Source organism: Squalius cephalus (genome assembly GCF_949319135.1).
Source record: "Squalius cephalus genome assembly, chromosome: 9".
Taxonomy (NCBI): Eukaryota; Metazoa; Chordata; class Actinopteri; order Cypriniformes; family Leuciscidae; genus Squalius; species Squalius cephalus.
This window is the reverse complement of record NC_137130.1, coordinates 33,978,930-33,995,475: the sequence shown is the minus strand read 5'-3', so window position 1 is coordinate 33,995,475 and position 16,546 is coordinate 33,978,930. Positions and strand designations below refer to the sequence as shown.

The following is a 16,546-nucleotide window of genomic DNA, read 5'->3' as shown; positions in this document are numbered from 1 at the left end:
GACACACTCTTCTCAACGACGAGCCCAGCTAAAACTATTCCCTTTGTCAATAAGTTCACGTTGCTAAAGCGGCCAAAATAAAGCCGTGTTCTCAACAATAACACAATGGGCAGACACACCCTGCAGTGTTTGTTCTGACTGGTGGCTGAAGTCTGTGTGCCTACCTCTTTGCTAGAGTCCTCCAGACTGGCAGCAGCAGTAGCTCCTAAAATAAAAAAAATAGTAGTTGCCACAAACATGTAGCAAAATATTAAAACCATGTTACCATAGCATCCAAGAGTCATCAATACGCTATTCTAGAGTTGTCAAAAAGTACAGACTTCGGTTAACCTGGTAATCCAGAGTCCTCGCGAGAGCACAAGTTGAATTTGCTCAGCGAGTTACTCTGGTGTCGAGTAATGATGCTCATTAAATATGCCCCTCGATCAGAGCTGCACCAATCACATCGGGTTATCTGATATAGGCGGGCCAGAGGCGAGCTAAACAGATGACGACAGCGCTGTGACGTCGAAGTCATTAGTAAACATTGCAAGATGGCTATGGATGAACACCAGTTGTTTGAAACGGCTTTGGCCACTACAATGAACGAGTTACTGTGCGTTCACACCGGACACGAATAGCGCATCAAATTCGCGCCTGCCGCGTCTAGTTATACGCTTGACCACTTTGTGTTAATTCACGCGTCAAGAGTGAAATTGACTTGGTCTTTTGAAGATGCCCGCCAACGGGTTTCGAAACTTTCGCCTCCGGATTTCGCCTCTGACCCGTTGGCGGACATCTTTTTTAGATGTTTATCGAGCATTAGCATTAGCATTAATCGAGAGAGTCACCGCTCGTATATGCTCTGGAGAGTAGAAACAGCTGCGTACGGGACATCGTCGCTGTACTCGGGTCCACCAGACCCTCCGGAGGGTTTCAGGAGTTTCACAATTTGCTCCAGGAGCTAGGTTTGGTGGACCTAACGGTGAGGACGCTGACGAGGACAGCATAGGCCGTATAAGGCCTCGGCCTCGAGTGGTCGCTGCCTGACGAGCCCGCGCTGTACAGCCCGGCGCGAGGTTCACCCTGGCCCGCACCCACCTAATCTGTCAATTTATTTTTTAGTTTTTATACACTAAATTGTGTTTGTTGTCTTTACATTAGATTAATAATGTTTCATATAATCTAGAATAGATATGGAATAAATAGCATTCAATACAAAATGAGTATCTCTCATATATTGAAATAGAGTTTTTATGTGAAAGATTTGCTTTGTTTGCTTTGCTTGCTTTGCATTTTAGTCATTACAAAATAATTTATTGAGGCCAAACATAAAATAACATTATAAACTGTCACTTCACCACGTGACAGCAGCAAGCAGGCTCCTGATTGGTTAACGCTGCGCGAATTGATGCAGAAGTTCAGATTTTTCAACTCGGGCGGCAGACGCGAATTCGCGTCAAACGCGTGAATGCACAAAAAGCACCAAAAAAAAAAATCATTCGCGCGTAACGCGTTTAACGTGCCAGACGCTCAATTCGCACCATTCGCGCGAATGAGGCGTATTCGTGGCTACCGCGCCACGCTCTACGCCTCATTCGCGCCGCAGGAAATTTTTACGCGCGTAACGCGTCTTTGCATTGACTTAACATTGAAATCACTCGCGCCTGACGCGCTATTCGCGTCCGGTGTGAACGCACCATTAGACTTGGCTTTTTTATCTAAAACAGGAACAGAAGAATCCGCTCGAATCGTTCCTTTGCAAGAAGGGCGTTTTTGCTGTTTTGCCGACCGGATACGGCAAGAGTCTAATCTACCAGTTAGCTCCGCTGGTAGCTAAGCGTATGGGGTTTATTGTTGTGATTGGTCGTAGTGTTATCCAATTGCGTGCAGTGAGATTTTCAAATGCATGCTTGGTGCCGCCCCTCGAGCTGGGCGTTTTTCATTAGTCGACGCCAGACCATTAATCTTTTAGATTTAGGTCTGGATTTCCAGGCTAGACTTCGGTACCAAGTCGGTACTGACATTTTAAAAATGTGACGCTTTGAGCGGAATCGTAAACACCTCTCATACCATTGTATAATGGTCATTGTACACGCTCATCGGATATGTCTGTGATTGGCTACAATGATCAACGCTTCAAAAACATGTTGAAAATATACATCAATGACGCTCTTCAGCGAGCGCTTGCACAGATACAAAGCAGGCATCTATCAGCGGATCGGTCCTTTTAAACGCTCCTGTTTTTTAAACACTTTCAAACACTTCCGTGTGCTCTCAAACGCTCCCGTGCATTGATCATTGTAGCCAATCACAGACGTATCCGTTGAGCGCATGAACACAATGCCCATTGGCCAATCAGAGGTGTTTACGATTTTACGAAAAAATTCTGAATTCACAAAGTTTAACATTTGAAAGTCAGTACTTTTTGACAACTCTTCGCTATTCAACGAAGAAAAGAGGATGAAGACATCTCTACAGTCAGGTAAAGCACAGAGGAGACAGCGGTGTTACCCAGCAGACTGAGCGCTCCTGTTGAAGTGTCTGTTGCTGTCCCAGCGCCAGCTCCTCCTGCTCCTTTCTCCTCCACTGACACCAGACCCGAACTCTTCAGTGCTGACAAATACTTCTCATAGTTCCTCTTTGCATAAACATTCTCCTCTTGACCTGTGGGTGTGGGGCGATATAGAGGTGAGAACACTGACCAAAAGGGAGTTTAAAATTATTTGTGACTATTTTAAATGGGTCATCTCAAGTGTGAAAAAGAACAAAAAACATCTTCCTCTGTCCAAAAAGCCTATTATGGAAGCCAATAGCTACAATTACAGCTTGATTAAAAATTGGATTTATTAAAGCAAAAAGCAAAATACATCGCATGAAAGTCCACATTTACACAGGTCAGAAATGTGCTTGCCTAGTTAAGTAATGAGGAAGTAGGATATAGGATACAATCTTAAAAAAAATGGGATTTTCACGGTGATGCCACAGGAGATCCATTTTAGGTTCTCCGAATAACCTTTCAGCGAACAGTTCTTGTGGACTGGAAAGGTTACATGGATGTTAAAGGTATTTCACAGAACCATAAGCCGCTTTTCCACCGTCTGGCCGAACGGTTCGAAGAATGGTTAGGAACGGTTCCAGCTATATTTCCACTTGAGCTCGGCGCGGCACGAAACAGTTATAAACCGTTCTCGGCCCGGAATTCACAACACATTTGGCTATCAGCGCTGGTGGAAATGCGTTTAGTGACGTCGCCACTCAGGATTGGCCACTTGTCTGTTGCCAGGCTGCCAGCTTCTTTGTAGGTGGCCAAGCGTGCTATTTGAGAGAAGTTATAAAATTATAAGCAAATCTGATCATGCTCCATATCATGATCGCTATTTACATCTCATACCGTCTGTAAACTCTTGCATTATCAATACAACGACTAACCATTCGTATTATATACCAAAGAGCAGTGGAAATGAAACCATATCCGGATCGGCTGGGCTGGAACGGTTAAGCAATGAGAACGGTTTAGCCCGACGGTGGAAAAGTGACTAGATGCAAATGTCATGACGAGAGATCTTTTCTTCGCATTGGTTGTTGATTGGATGTCGAGATGTGGGCGTTGCACTCAAAAGTGGATGCAAATGAATGTGAGCTTGCAGGAGCGGTTTAAGTGGAGTAAATGATTCACAATAAGATCTATAACATGCATTTAGAAAATAGATTTCATTCCATGTCGACTTTAAAGGTGAGGTGAAGACGTTATTACCCTAACAGCAGAAAAGAAAGACACTACACTAGTTTCTAACTGTTTGAGTTAGTTAAGGGAAAGTTGCCGAATACTGTGGTGTTTATGGCTTCTTGTGTTAAAAACAAGTAGCTGAAGTTTATTTCAACAAGATCCCTGATAATGTCTTACTGAGTGGCACATTAATGAAGGATGGGCAGTTAAAAAGTATATTTTGAGAGGACAGAAAACCCACAACCTCTAAGTTAGTTATCTCACATTCGAAGAGGGCAGCCAATCATAACAAAGGTAATTAGCATATATTGGTCTTAAAGTCACAGCAGCAAAATCAGCCTTTTTAATTATAGGGTCAGAAACAGGGTAGCAAATCGTCAGATAAATAAATAACGATAAAAACAAAAACAAAACAAAAAAACGTTATATGTAGACCTCAGGGAAAAATTATACAACCCAATAAAAAAAAAAAGTAAAAACAAATGATTGGAAACAGCACACTGCTGATCGAGGCATTCACATCCAATTATAATAACAACTTAAATTGCTCAACCACATTTCACACTCACCCATGCTCAGTTCTTTAAAGGTCTGCTGATTGGTTAAGATCTTGGTGAGAACGGTGCGCATGGCACCGCCCATCTTGGTGAGCTCTTCTAAGAAGGATATGTGCGGCTCCAACTGTTGCAGAACCTTCTGCAGATCTCGGTCAGCGGCCGACTCTGCAGGCACATGATAAGATGTTTGTGTGTGAGACAAAATAAAGCAGCATATGTTACCCCAGTGGGCACGATTAGCAGCCTCAGCCAGTACATGTCATACACATGGGACTGATATTATGCCAAAGCACAGAGAAAGCTGTTGACTTAAGCATTATTTTACTAATGCAGATTATCTTATTTGTTGCTTCACAATATGTCTGGTCAGTTTAGGAGCTGAATCTACTGAAACGGCTCCAAACTAAACACTGAGAGCCCCATGAAATGAAATTGTGGCTTTTATTTCATTGCTTTGTGGCCATGTAGTGTATTCCCATAAATGAACAGAATAGCCTTTAGCTGACAAACCTTGTGTGCCTGTGAAGCCATTTTATGGGGTCTTTAAAGAAGTTACAACAGCACAAGGGCATTGAGGAGTGATGTCCTCACCTGGTTCAGTGTAGCCGTCTCTCAGGTACTGAATGATAGTGATGATAAACCGCGGCAGCACCATCTCAGACATGAGCAGCAGATCCCAAGGGACTGATGGCACGTTCTCTCCCGTTTTTAACCGATGCCTACTACAAAACCTGTCACACAAGAGCATGCGAATTAGAATTGAACATGTAAGCAGAGTCATTTGCTGTTTACTATACAAAAAAAAAAATCCTGTTTTCATTTTAATCAATTAAAATGTCAAACATTACAGACTTTTGTAGGGATGAAAGAAGTGCTGGAACACTAGTTGATCCATATCACCATAGAACAGTGAACACCAACTTTAGCATTGGTCTTGTCCATGAAGTGTTTCCAATTAATTTCCGAGGAACATATATAAAATCTTCAGTAAGGAGTACAAAGCCATGAATAACCAATCAGGGCAGAGGGGAATCACATCACTAAGAATCAGGGACGGGGGGGACAAACATGCATTTAAGTTATTTTAATTTGGAATGAACATATTCAATACCATATGAAAATCAATGCCAACTTTAAGTTACTTAAACAGTTTTAAAACACAAAACTCTGTACTGAATGTTACTTCAGTATAGAAATATGCGAGTAGACTGGGAGTGTAGAGAGAAAGACTTGATGCTTCATGGGACTCAATGGTTGCAGTGATTGCCTTTTCTGTGGAAACAGTGACTCTGATTGGTGGATTTCTGTTCTGGATTATGGGAAGTATATTTCTCCTCACAAAAAACCTGGCTATTAAAGTCACATGGAAATTGAAATGACAGATTTTTTTTTTTTTCTTTCATATTTTGAAGTACATCCGAGAGTACAGCCTATCGAAAAAGTAAAATGTAATTTAAATTAGGGATGCACCGATATACATTTTGGACGATAATTCTTTACATATGAAAGCCGATAACCGATGTATTGGCCGATAAATCAAAATTCTAATTTTTATATAATTTCTGAGAGTAACAAAAACAAAAGTCTCACAATTAAAAACCATGTCCCAAGAACACTATTATAATTACATAATTATATGTAGCCTATATGACAGGGATTCCAATCATATTTCAAGCAATTAAAAAAATTAATGGAGAACAGTGCACATCTGAAGTGTCTCAGCTGAAGGATATAATACATTATGTATTGGCTTTAATATATATCGGCAACATTTTCTTATCGGACCGATAACAATAACATTTAAAAATTACCATATGTCGGTCGATACCGATATGGTGACCGATATATCATGTATACCTAATTTAAAAGACGACAAATAATTATTGTAAATTTAAGCAATAAGCCCCGCGAAGACACCTAAAAGTGTGCCTAAAACCCCCTTAGCTGTTCTAAATCCACTGTAAAACACGGCTTCAAGGGGCTTATTGCTTTATATAAAACCGCTTACTCCATAAAAAAATATTCATTTTAATATTTATTTTATTCATAAATAAACACCAGCAACAAAAAATATAACGTTATAACACATTTATTCCTCCGCCAAGCAATGTAGTTCCACAGAGGTTGCTAAGCAACACATGCAGCAACAAAGAATCACAAACGGCAGTTGCGCAGTAATACTAACGTAATGCGGTCACAGGTGTGTGTTTGTGGAGTAATTTACAACGGCTTCGAACGCGGCTCAACCAATCAGAATCAAGGACCGAAACAATCCATTTTATAATGTAATTTAGACAAAAATTATTTGTAGTGCACCTGCCATCAAATAATCTCAAATTTTGATATGAAACTAAGTCTCAGCACTTTTAATTTTAATCAGAATTTCTTATTTATTTTTTCCAAGTCATGCAGCATGTACCAGGGCACTGAATGAGTTATTTACCTTCTGTCTACAGTGTTGTCTCAGCATTTACAGCACATGTAATGTCACATAGCACTGATAATCTAAAGATTAAGATAATGAGACTCACACAGATAGTGAACATCATCTCTAAACTTGGCAGTGAACGGGACTAAAAAGGCCATGGATTTCTTCTTTAAATAAGAGGTCAGATGATTAGGTTCACTATGAATCAGAAAGAACATGCGAGTAGTGTGATGTCAGTCTCCAGAGCAAAAGCAAAAGTGTTTCTTCACAGTAAACATCTACCAATAATAAATACATCTATATCCTCATTCCTGCAGAGCGAAACACTTCATGATAATTACACCCTTTACTGATCAAATACAGGGAATCTTTTGAGCTCCAGCTGACAGCAGTCACGCACAGTCCCATATCTGAATATCTGAACCTCTACACGTTGAACTGTTGAAGTGAAGGCCCTGTGCAGCGTGAGAGAAGCAAGGGAAGAGACCTGTCACTGACCCTGTGGGGGAGTTAAAAATAACCCAGACTGTGGCACTCTCTGTAAGGCAGTGATCCTGTGCCACCGCCCAATCCACACTGTTACCCTCCCCTGACAGCCAGCCCTAGTGTTAGTGCATGTGTATCACTCAACGCACAGCTGTGCCTAAAACCAGGAGAGTTGCCTATACTCAACATCTGAATGGAACGTACTTTTACCAGTTTTACTAGTAACCATTAGTGTGTGGCATTAAAATAGCGACAAGAATGTATACATGTAAGATGGCCAAAAAATGTGTTGATTCGGAACGGATTCTGAAAGAGTAACTGTAAAAAAAAAAAGAAGATTTTTTCAAATCGTTTTACAAGGAAATACTATTATTTTAGTCTTTCTACTTGTATTTCAAGTTTAATTCAATGTGCTACTTGTCATTTCTTTGTAATTATTTGCATTTCTTATTATTTCTGAGTGAAAATTATTTCAAAGTAAATATTAGGTTACACTTTATTTCAATGGTCCACTTTAGACACTCTACTAACTGTAAGTAACTTTGCAACTACATGTCAACTACCAGTCAGGAGAGTATTAGTAGAGTATTGTCTGATTAATATCTGCTAATACTTTATAGTGATGCTCCCCAACAGATATTCTACTGACAAAAAAAAAAAAAACTAACTTACTCTACTAACATGAACCCTAACACCTAACAGTCTACTAATGATCTACTACAGTCAACTAATACTCTAATGAGTTGGTTGACAAGTTACTCATAGTCAGTAGAATGTCTAAAGAGAGCCATCGAAATGAAGTGTGAACAAAAATGACATGGTGTATAATCTGGCCATTCCTGTCACACCCAAAACTTTTAATGATTAATGATTAATGGTGCCCGAAATCGCTGCCGTTTGATGCTCCAAAATGTTTCTGACAAGCAACACACCTATTATATGATGCCAGGTTCACTAGGTTTGAGGGTGTTTTTCCCGAAATACTGCTGATTCAGGACAGTCGTGTGCAGGTAATGCTGAGGATTCTCAATGCTGAGACTCAAAACTGCTGCTAATTTGGGAATTGCCTACAGTGCCCAAAAATAATGCTGAACCAAATCACCCCTATATAAATATCATGACAAAAATGATGCAGATTTAGATGATTTGATGCTCTATAACTATGCATAGGTAGACACTAGGATTGAGGTGATGCCCAAAACTGCTGCTGATTCAGGATGCAGATGATGCCCCAATCAGTGCACTACGTTGGAGGCTATGATGGCCCAAATGCTGCTGATTGCAGATGTGTCAGTGATGCAATGCCGTAGGTCAGTATTTCCCAATCCTATTCCTAGAGGCACGCCGACAGCGCACATTTTGGATGTCTCCCTAATGCCCGGTATACATTGTACGATTTTGGGCTGTCCCAGACGAAATATGACCAATCGTGGCGATTTCTGTGGTCATGGCTCCTAAATGGTGGTCCTACGCCGTGCAGTGAGAGAGGTTCAAAGACGTCGTCACGGCAACCAAAGACAGCCTGCGATCATTTTCGGCAGTGTCATAAATTTAGTGTGTTTAATGTGTTTGCTGCTATGATCAACGTCTAGTGACTAGACTATAAAAATGCAACATGTAATAGTGCATTGATCAACGCAACATGGCGCTAAAGCTTAAAACTACTTCCCTCGAGCTCCATCTGCAAAATTGACGTCAAGTTGGCGTCTTTTCCCAAGCCATGACCGAGTCCATATTCTCCTCTTTCGCTTCCTCTTGCTTTCAGCGCACATAAAAACCACAAAGTACGATTCATCTTGCTGTGTTTGTTTTACACTAGCGCATGCTGATGATGTTTTATTCTTACACTAACTTGCGTCGTAGCCTAAGATTCAATAGCGGTCATCATCGCTCAGTCTACACACGTCGTACCCAAGTTTATCAGATCCACGTCGTACAGTGTGATTTGTAACGATCTTACAGGATTGCTGAAATCGCAGCGTCTGTATCAGGCATTATCTGACCCCTACATTTCTTGTCTTGGAGTCTCTACTAACAAGCTGAGCTGAATCAGTTGTGTTTGATTAGGAAGAGTTTGGGAAACACTTCAGGAACAAGGTTGGGAAACACTGTCGTGGGTAGTCAGGTCACTAGCTTTATAATATGATGCACAAAAACCTATAATCTTAATATTAATTTAGAACGCACCGATGTCCAATTATGCTATCCATGTAGCATAGGCTCACTAGATTTGAGATAATGACGCCTAATCAAATTTCTGACTCAGGATCTGCCTATATGATTCCCAAAAATGTTGTCTAGGTATCGGCAGCTCACTATGCTCACTACTATGATGCCCAAAAATCCTGCTTATTCGGGGTGCTCCTGATGGCGGCATGCTGCTGAAACAGAGCGCACCTATAATGTGATCAACAAGCCAATGTTACGAGGTCCACATTTTTTGCTGATTATGAGTATAGAAGACGGTTTACAAGGTTTGACACTATAGTTACTTTTCCACCGTCAGGCCGAACGGTTCAGAGAACAGTGAGGGACGGTTCCAGTTGTATTTCCACTTGAGCTTGGTGAGGCACGGCACGATTACAGATTCAAACGGTGTCGCCCGATGGTGGAAAAGTGGCTTGTGATTCTCCAGATTCAGACAGAATTCATTTAATTTGTAAGATGATATACAAATTCAATTGTTGTCTAGGCAGTCAGCAAGCTAACTGTGAAGAGTCCGATCAGTACAATTCAGCTGCTGATTTCACCTGGGGTTTTTTTTGTATCATTGATGTACTATTATAGCATTAGTTAATATTTTGCATTCAAATTTTATTTTTAGATTTTCCGTTTTCACTTTAATTTAATAACTTTGTGTGTTTTAATTAGTACATTTAAGTAGCTTTTATAAACGTGGCTTAGGACAACTGCCAGAGACTGATCCCAAAAACGCTGCTGATTTTGATTGCGCCTATAATATGTTGCCCAAGACTCGGGATGCTCCTATATTATGATATCTAGGTATAGGCAGCTCACTAGGTTTAATACTATGATGCCCACAATTCCTGCTTATTCAGACCTCTCCTATGATGGCCAACATGCAGCTGAACCAGCACACCAATGAACTCTACTGGGGAAAAATGAAGACCAGGTAGACAGCTTGGACGTTCAATGTCCAAAAATACTGCACATTAAAACATGTCCCTGCAATCTCACGTAATTAAAATGATGCTCCCTCAAATTCTGCTGCTGATTTGGGACGCGCATATGTTATGATGCCTAATAATAACAATAATAGCAAGATAGGCAGATCGCAATGACACCATGATCCCCAAAAACGCTGCTGGTTTTGGTTGCCTACCGCCTATGATATGACATCCAAATCTGACTCGGGATGCGCCCATGCTATGACACCCCTATAAAGCTGTCCGTGTAGTCAGACTCAGCTCACTGCCAAGGGTTTGAGACACAGCCCCTGACAGTCAGTCAGATGTCCGCTCAGAGTGGCTACTGACCCGCTCTCTTTCATCACGTTCCCGTCCCCGCAGTCACAGGCCCCGCCGGCCTGACTCCGGAACATGTTAAAATCATGGCCCGTGTGGTCGCTGTTATTGAAGCACTCCGCACACAGCGACATGCACGGAGAGATGCCGCAAGTCCGGCAACGGTAGGCCACGAAGTTGGCGGTCCACACCAGCCCGCAGAGGGTGGCGTTATCGTAGGATCGGACGGTCCGGCAGAACTCGTCGAAAGCGTCCCCTCCGGCCAGCAGCCATTTACACCAGTCCAGCCCCTCCGGGTCCGGGTCCGAGCCGCGCTCCGGGTCCAGCACGGCGTCCAGCAGCTCCCGCAGCTGCCGCAGCCCCGAGCTGTTGTCGGCCCGCTGGAGGTCTGCCTTCAGGTGGGCGGCGGTGGATCTCTTGTCCCGGCGCAGCAGCGACGCCGCCATCATGCGCTCCGGGTTTGTTGTGCTCACTTTATTTTGGTTGTCTTGTTGCTGTGTTCGCGAGGCATCTCGCGAGATCTTTGCTAAGCGGCGCTCTGGTGTGGCAATAAACAGAACGCTAAAAGGGGCGGAGCTTAATTTACCTCTGAGTCATTTAACGGACGCTTTTATCCAGCGCTAGCATTTTTCTTTTCTTTTTTTCAATAAAGACAGAACAACAAACATAGCATAGCATAAAAATTCCTCCACGATTATTGTTTTTTAAGGAGGGATTTATAATATATATTTGGAGACATTGAGAGGGATGAAAAGTCCCTAAGCAGTGTATTTGTACTCCTTATTGGAAGATTTTGGTTTTATAATTTGAAAAACTTCCTACTCCCCTAATTTCCTTTCTTTTTTTTCTCTTTCTCTTTTCTCTTACTTACTGTTGGGAATGGAATGCTATGTAATATTGTGATGTGATGATTGAATGTAAGCTCAGTCTTGTTTGTAAAACTTTCAGTTATGAATGCCTTTCTGTTAATGTTCTATATCATAATATTTTAAACAGTAGGCTATGTTAATGACTTTTTGTTTTTTAGCAATTTCAAAGACATAAGAAAGCCCCATTCTAATATAAACAGACTGTGTGTGAATGAGTTTACATAGGCTACTTTTGTTTACATATAAAATTTTACCAGCAGTATAAATAAATGAACATTGTATCCAAGCCTCTGTTAGCTTCGTTTTCATAATAGCCTAATAATATATTTTAATGTAAAATAGTATTTAACCTTTACTAACTTATAGAGAAATTCTACCAATTCCCTCCAGAAACATTGGATGATTTTGCAATAAAAAAGCATGCGTCAACAGCTCTTTCTCGCTTTTACAAAACGAGCATAAATCATCAGTATCAATCTTATATCAAATAAAAAGTATCAAAGTATCAAATTTAAATAAATTACAGAAAACCAATTAAAATAAAAAATCACCTCTATCTGGTCAGATATAATATGTTACTCTTAATTTAACATCCCACTGTGTATTTTAAATTCATTAAAGTTTCTCACTGTGAAACTTTTGCTGCTACAATTGCGTCATGTGATTGGCTACTATTTACGGACCATGACTGTCACAGTCAGTTGTGATTACTGGAATTATTTTAGCGCGATTACTGTATCAGATTCAAATTTGGACCCCTGGGACTATTGATAGTAAATAAGAGCTTTAAAAGAATACTTTTTTTTAGTGTACAAATGTCTCAAATAAGACAAAAATGTCCAGATATTCGAATGCGTTTCAATGGAGGAATGCGTTTGTTGAGCCGACGAGCGCCCTCTCGCGGAATCAGGAAGTTGAGCCCGATCGAGTGTTTGGTGTTTCTCGCGAGGTTTTGCAGGTGTAATTTGTGTATTTCGCGTTTTTCTCGCGATGCGTTGTGGTCGTTTGATTTCTATACAGAGGGTTGGACAGGTGGCAGGGTGAGATGTTGCTTATCTGACAGAAGCATGTTGGTTACCGAGACTATTTTGGACGAATATCTTGATATATTATTACTCAACTTCACAAGTAAACATGTGTTTATGACTCAACAAAAATACTTTGTGTTTCTCTAATACTAGAATGATATCAGACCTCTTCAGACTGCAGTAACCTTACCAATGTGACAGAAAGAGAAAACACTTCAGCAAGAACTCACCGTGTGTTAAGTAGCCTACATTTAAACTGCTGAAATATAATATAGAAAATCAAGATTTTTTTATTGAAATGTTACCAGAAAGAGTGATCAGAAATCCAAATATTTAGCAAATCTTTTGATAACATTTGGCACATTAAGTGCTTGGACCCATAATAATATTTTTTTTTTTAAAGAACAATTTTCAAAGAAGCAATTACAAATTGCTTTCCTTTTACAAATTTCTGTATTACTTATTTTTATTTTACATTTCTATTTCTACATGCTAGACCTATAGGCGTATCACTATCAAAAACTTAAATTACTGTCTATTTCATTTGTGTTTTTTCTGTTGTTTATTTGTCCTATTGCTCATAATTTGTTCCTTTCTTCTTATTTATATAACTGACTGTTTACTTAAATAACTGGTATTGAAATGATACACTGTAAAGAATTTCACTTGGGCCAATTGAAAAATTTAGATGTTATCGGTCACTTGAAATTTTTGATTTGGGAGGGTTACAAATTTTTTACAGTGTAGGCTATTGCAAAAAAAAAAAAAAACTGTATATTGTATATTCAGTTTGTGAAAATGAAAATACAATCAGAAAATTAAGAATATTTCCTAAAACATTTGTGTTCTCATATTCATTTTATTTTTGTAATGTGTTTTTGTAAAGTCATACTTTTGTTATAATACTGAACCGTTTGCCCTAATTTGTTATGGTTTCTATTTACTATTTTTCATAGTGTGATTAATTAATTGTATTAAAACCAGTTAGGATCAGTTTGTAAACATCATAATAATCAATAATAATAATAGTATAAATAACCCACAAGAAGTGGGGAAAAAAAGTATTGTCCTCATTTTTAATTCATAGATAAGTGATATTTCATTGATATTGATAAGTGTCCCCCGCTGCAATAGTTGTGCTGGTGTGTTGGAGACGGGACTGGTTTTCTGCTTCAGGGATTTTATCTTTGGATTGGACTACTCAAGGAATGTTTTTATCGACACTTCACCAGTTACAACCTCACCCCCAACTGGCCTGCGAGCCCTCGCTGCTGGGGACTTTGTTGACTTGATCTGCTTGTGAGTTAGACGACACTTCCTACCTGGTCTATTCATAAATTATCAGTGGGCTGTAGGGGCTGGTTTTTTTACCGGTGTTTAAACCGGTGTTTGCCAGGTTGGGTTGGTTCCCTGATGGCTGTAGTCAAATTGTATGTAAAACAGAAGGTTTGGTTGGGGTTTTAGGGAAACCACACTCATGACTACGCCACTCTCGGGACTCTACCCAGGGAAAGAAGTGTACCCATACTTCATCTTCAGTGATGTTACATGAAAGACCTCGCAGTCTGACCTTTCCCATTTCACACATTAATACGGGATGGTTTGGTAGGCTCTTTCAAGGTCAAATGAGTGTGATTTCCAGTGCAGTATGTTCATCTTACCTCAAGAGGTCTCTGTCACACGCTTATAAACTCTAATATGCAACAACTCAATATTCAGATAATGTAATATGTATTCAATGCATGACAATCACGGTTAGTGAACTAATGGTACAGCTCTGAGCACAAATATCTATGTTAGTCTATTCAGTTTATAAATATGAGAGTAGCCTACAGAGAATTCTTCTTTTCTGTAAAGTATTTGTAGTCTCAGATATATATATATATAATATATACACACTCACCTAAAGGATTATTAGGAACACCTGTTCAATTCCTCATTAATGCAATTATCTAATCAACCAATCACATGGCAGTTGCTTCAATGCATTTAGGGGTGTGGTCCTGGTCAAGACAATCTCCTGAACTCCAAACTGAATGTCAGAATGGGAAAGAAATGTAATTTAAGCAATTTTGAGCATGGCATGGTTGTTGGTGCCAGACGGGCCGGTCTGAGTATTTCACAATCTGCTCAGTTACTGGGATTTTCACGCACAACCATTTCTAGGGTTTACAAAGAATGGTGTGAAAAGGGAAAAACATCCAGTATGCGGCAGTCCTGTGGGCGAAAATGCCTTGTTGATGCTAGAGGTCAGAGGAGAATGGGCCGACTGATTCAAGCTGATAGAAGAGCAACTTTGACTGAAATAACCACTCGTTACAACCGAGGTATGCAGCAAAGCATTTGTGAAGCCACAACACGCACAACCTTGAGGCGGATGGGCTACAGCAGAAGACCCCACCGGGTACCACTCATCTCCACTACAAATAGGAAAAAGAGGCTACAATTTGCACGAGCTCACCAAAATTGGACAGTTGAAGACTGGAAAAATGTTGCCTGGTCTGATGAGTCTCGATTTCTGTTGAGACATTCAGATGGTAGATTCAGAATTTGGCGTAAACAGAATGAGAACATGGATCCATCATGCCTTGTTACCACTGTGCAGGCTGGTGGTGGTGGTGTAATGGTGTGGGGGATGTTTTCTTGGCACACTTTAGGCCCCTTAGTGCCAATTGGGCATCGTTTAAATGCCACAGCCTACCTGAGCATTGTTTCTGACCATGTCCATCCCTTTATGACCACCATGTACCCATCCTCTGATGGCTACTTCCAGCAGGATAATGCACCATGTCACAAAGCTCGAATCATTTCAAATTGGTTTCTTGAACATGACAATGAGTTCACTGTACTAAAATGGCCCCCACAGTCACCAGATCTCAACCCAGCATCTTTGGGATGTGGTGGAACGGGAGCTTCGTGCCCTGGATGTGCATCCCACAAATCTCCATCAACTGCAAGATGCTATCCTATCAATATGGGCCAACATTTCTAAAGAATGCTTTCAGCACCTTGTTGAATCAATGCCACGTAGAATTAAGGCAGTTCTGAAGGCGAAAGGGGGTCAAACACAGTATTAGTATGGTGTTCCTAATAATCCTTTAGGTGAGTGTATATATATCCAACAGGAGGAACTGTCGACATAAGAGGAAGCTGCCTGAAAAGGATGTCCAGGTACTAACCTGGAATTGTATCCAAAAAACATAAACTCACTGCAGAAAGAAATGTGGACATCGACTCTTGTTTCCACCAAAACTGTTCGTCGTGAGTCAATATTCATGATCCGCTAAAGCCAAACCTTTGATCACTCGTGCCAATGCCAAATGTTGGCTTCATTGGTGCCAGTGCAAATCTTAAGATTGGGCTGTGCTGTGGACCACTGGCGGATCCAGGGCCCCAGCTGAAATTTGATTGGCCCCTGAAGTGCCCCTGCCCTGTCACTCATCGTTGATCTGTTCAACCTGCATAAAAACACCACTCATTCAAGGATGTGCATTTATTGCATTGACGGCGCAAGAGACACTCACGTGGAGGTGTGTTAAAATGTTTGGTTGAAAATCAATGTATAGGGTTGTTATGATTAATTCACTGAACTTTCAATCAAGACATGAGCCAGAAAGAGAACAAACAGGGCAATGTCTTACACTGCAATAAGAATGAAACTGTTAGCAGTTTCACGATAAATTCCAGACGGTTGGTATTACCGTTTCACATTTTAATTATCATTAAAACTGAATTTGATTATTGTGGTAATGTATGTTTCATACTGTAAGCCAGAGGGTGTCCTCACGCAGAAAGTACCAGGTTGTACTAGAATCATAAAAATCAGAAGTTTTCCATGCACACCATAAAGGCTAATATTGCCCACAACCCATTGCGCTTTGGAGGAGAATTCGGTTCAGAACTACAAGCACGAGTATAAGTGGTAAAAAGAAGAAAAAAAACTACAAAACATGGCGGGTATGCACAACCAACAGTGAGAGGTTT

At 40.5% G+C, this 16,546-nt stretch overlaps 1 protein-coding gene across 4 annotated transcripts in view; it reads right to left on the bottom strand.

The window, feature by feature from the left end:
• Positions 1 to 11,191, bottom strand: part of ubr3 (ubiquitin protein ligase E3 component n-recognin 3) — a 78,191-nt gene extending 67,000 nt beyond the window's left edge. For 3 of the 4 annotated variants that reach the window (XM_079880258.1, XM_079880257.1, XM_079880259.1), the window contains exons 1-5: positions 10,678 to 11,184; positions 4,858 to 4,997; positions 4,279 to 4,431; positions 2,494 to 2,646; positions 165 to 205 (exon numbers count right to left, since the gene is read on the bottom strand). In XM_079880258.1, the coding sequence (XP_079736384.1) occupies positions 165 to 205; positions 2,494 to 2,646; positions 4,279 to 4,431; positions 4,858 to 4,997; positions 10,678 to 11,114 (924 nt within the window). In that variant the 5' untranslated portion in view covers positions 11,115 to 11,184. Of the gene's footprint in view, positions 1 to 164; positions 206 to 2,493; positions 2,647 to 4,278; positions 4,432 to 4,857; positions 4,998 to 10,677 lie in introns of all 4 variants that reach the window. The other variant, XM_079880260.1, reaches the window with a different exon arrangement.
• Positions 11,192 to 16,546: the final 5,355 nt, after the last annotated feature.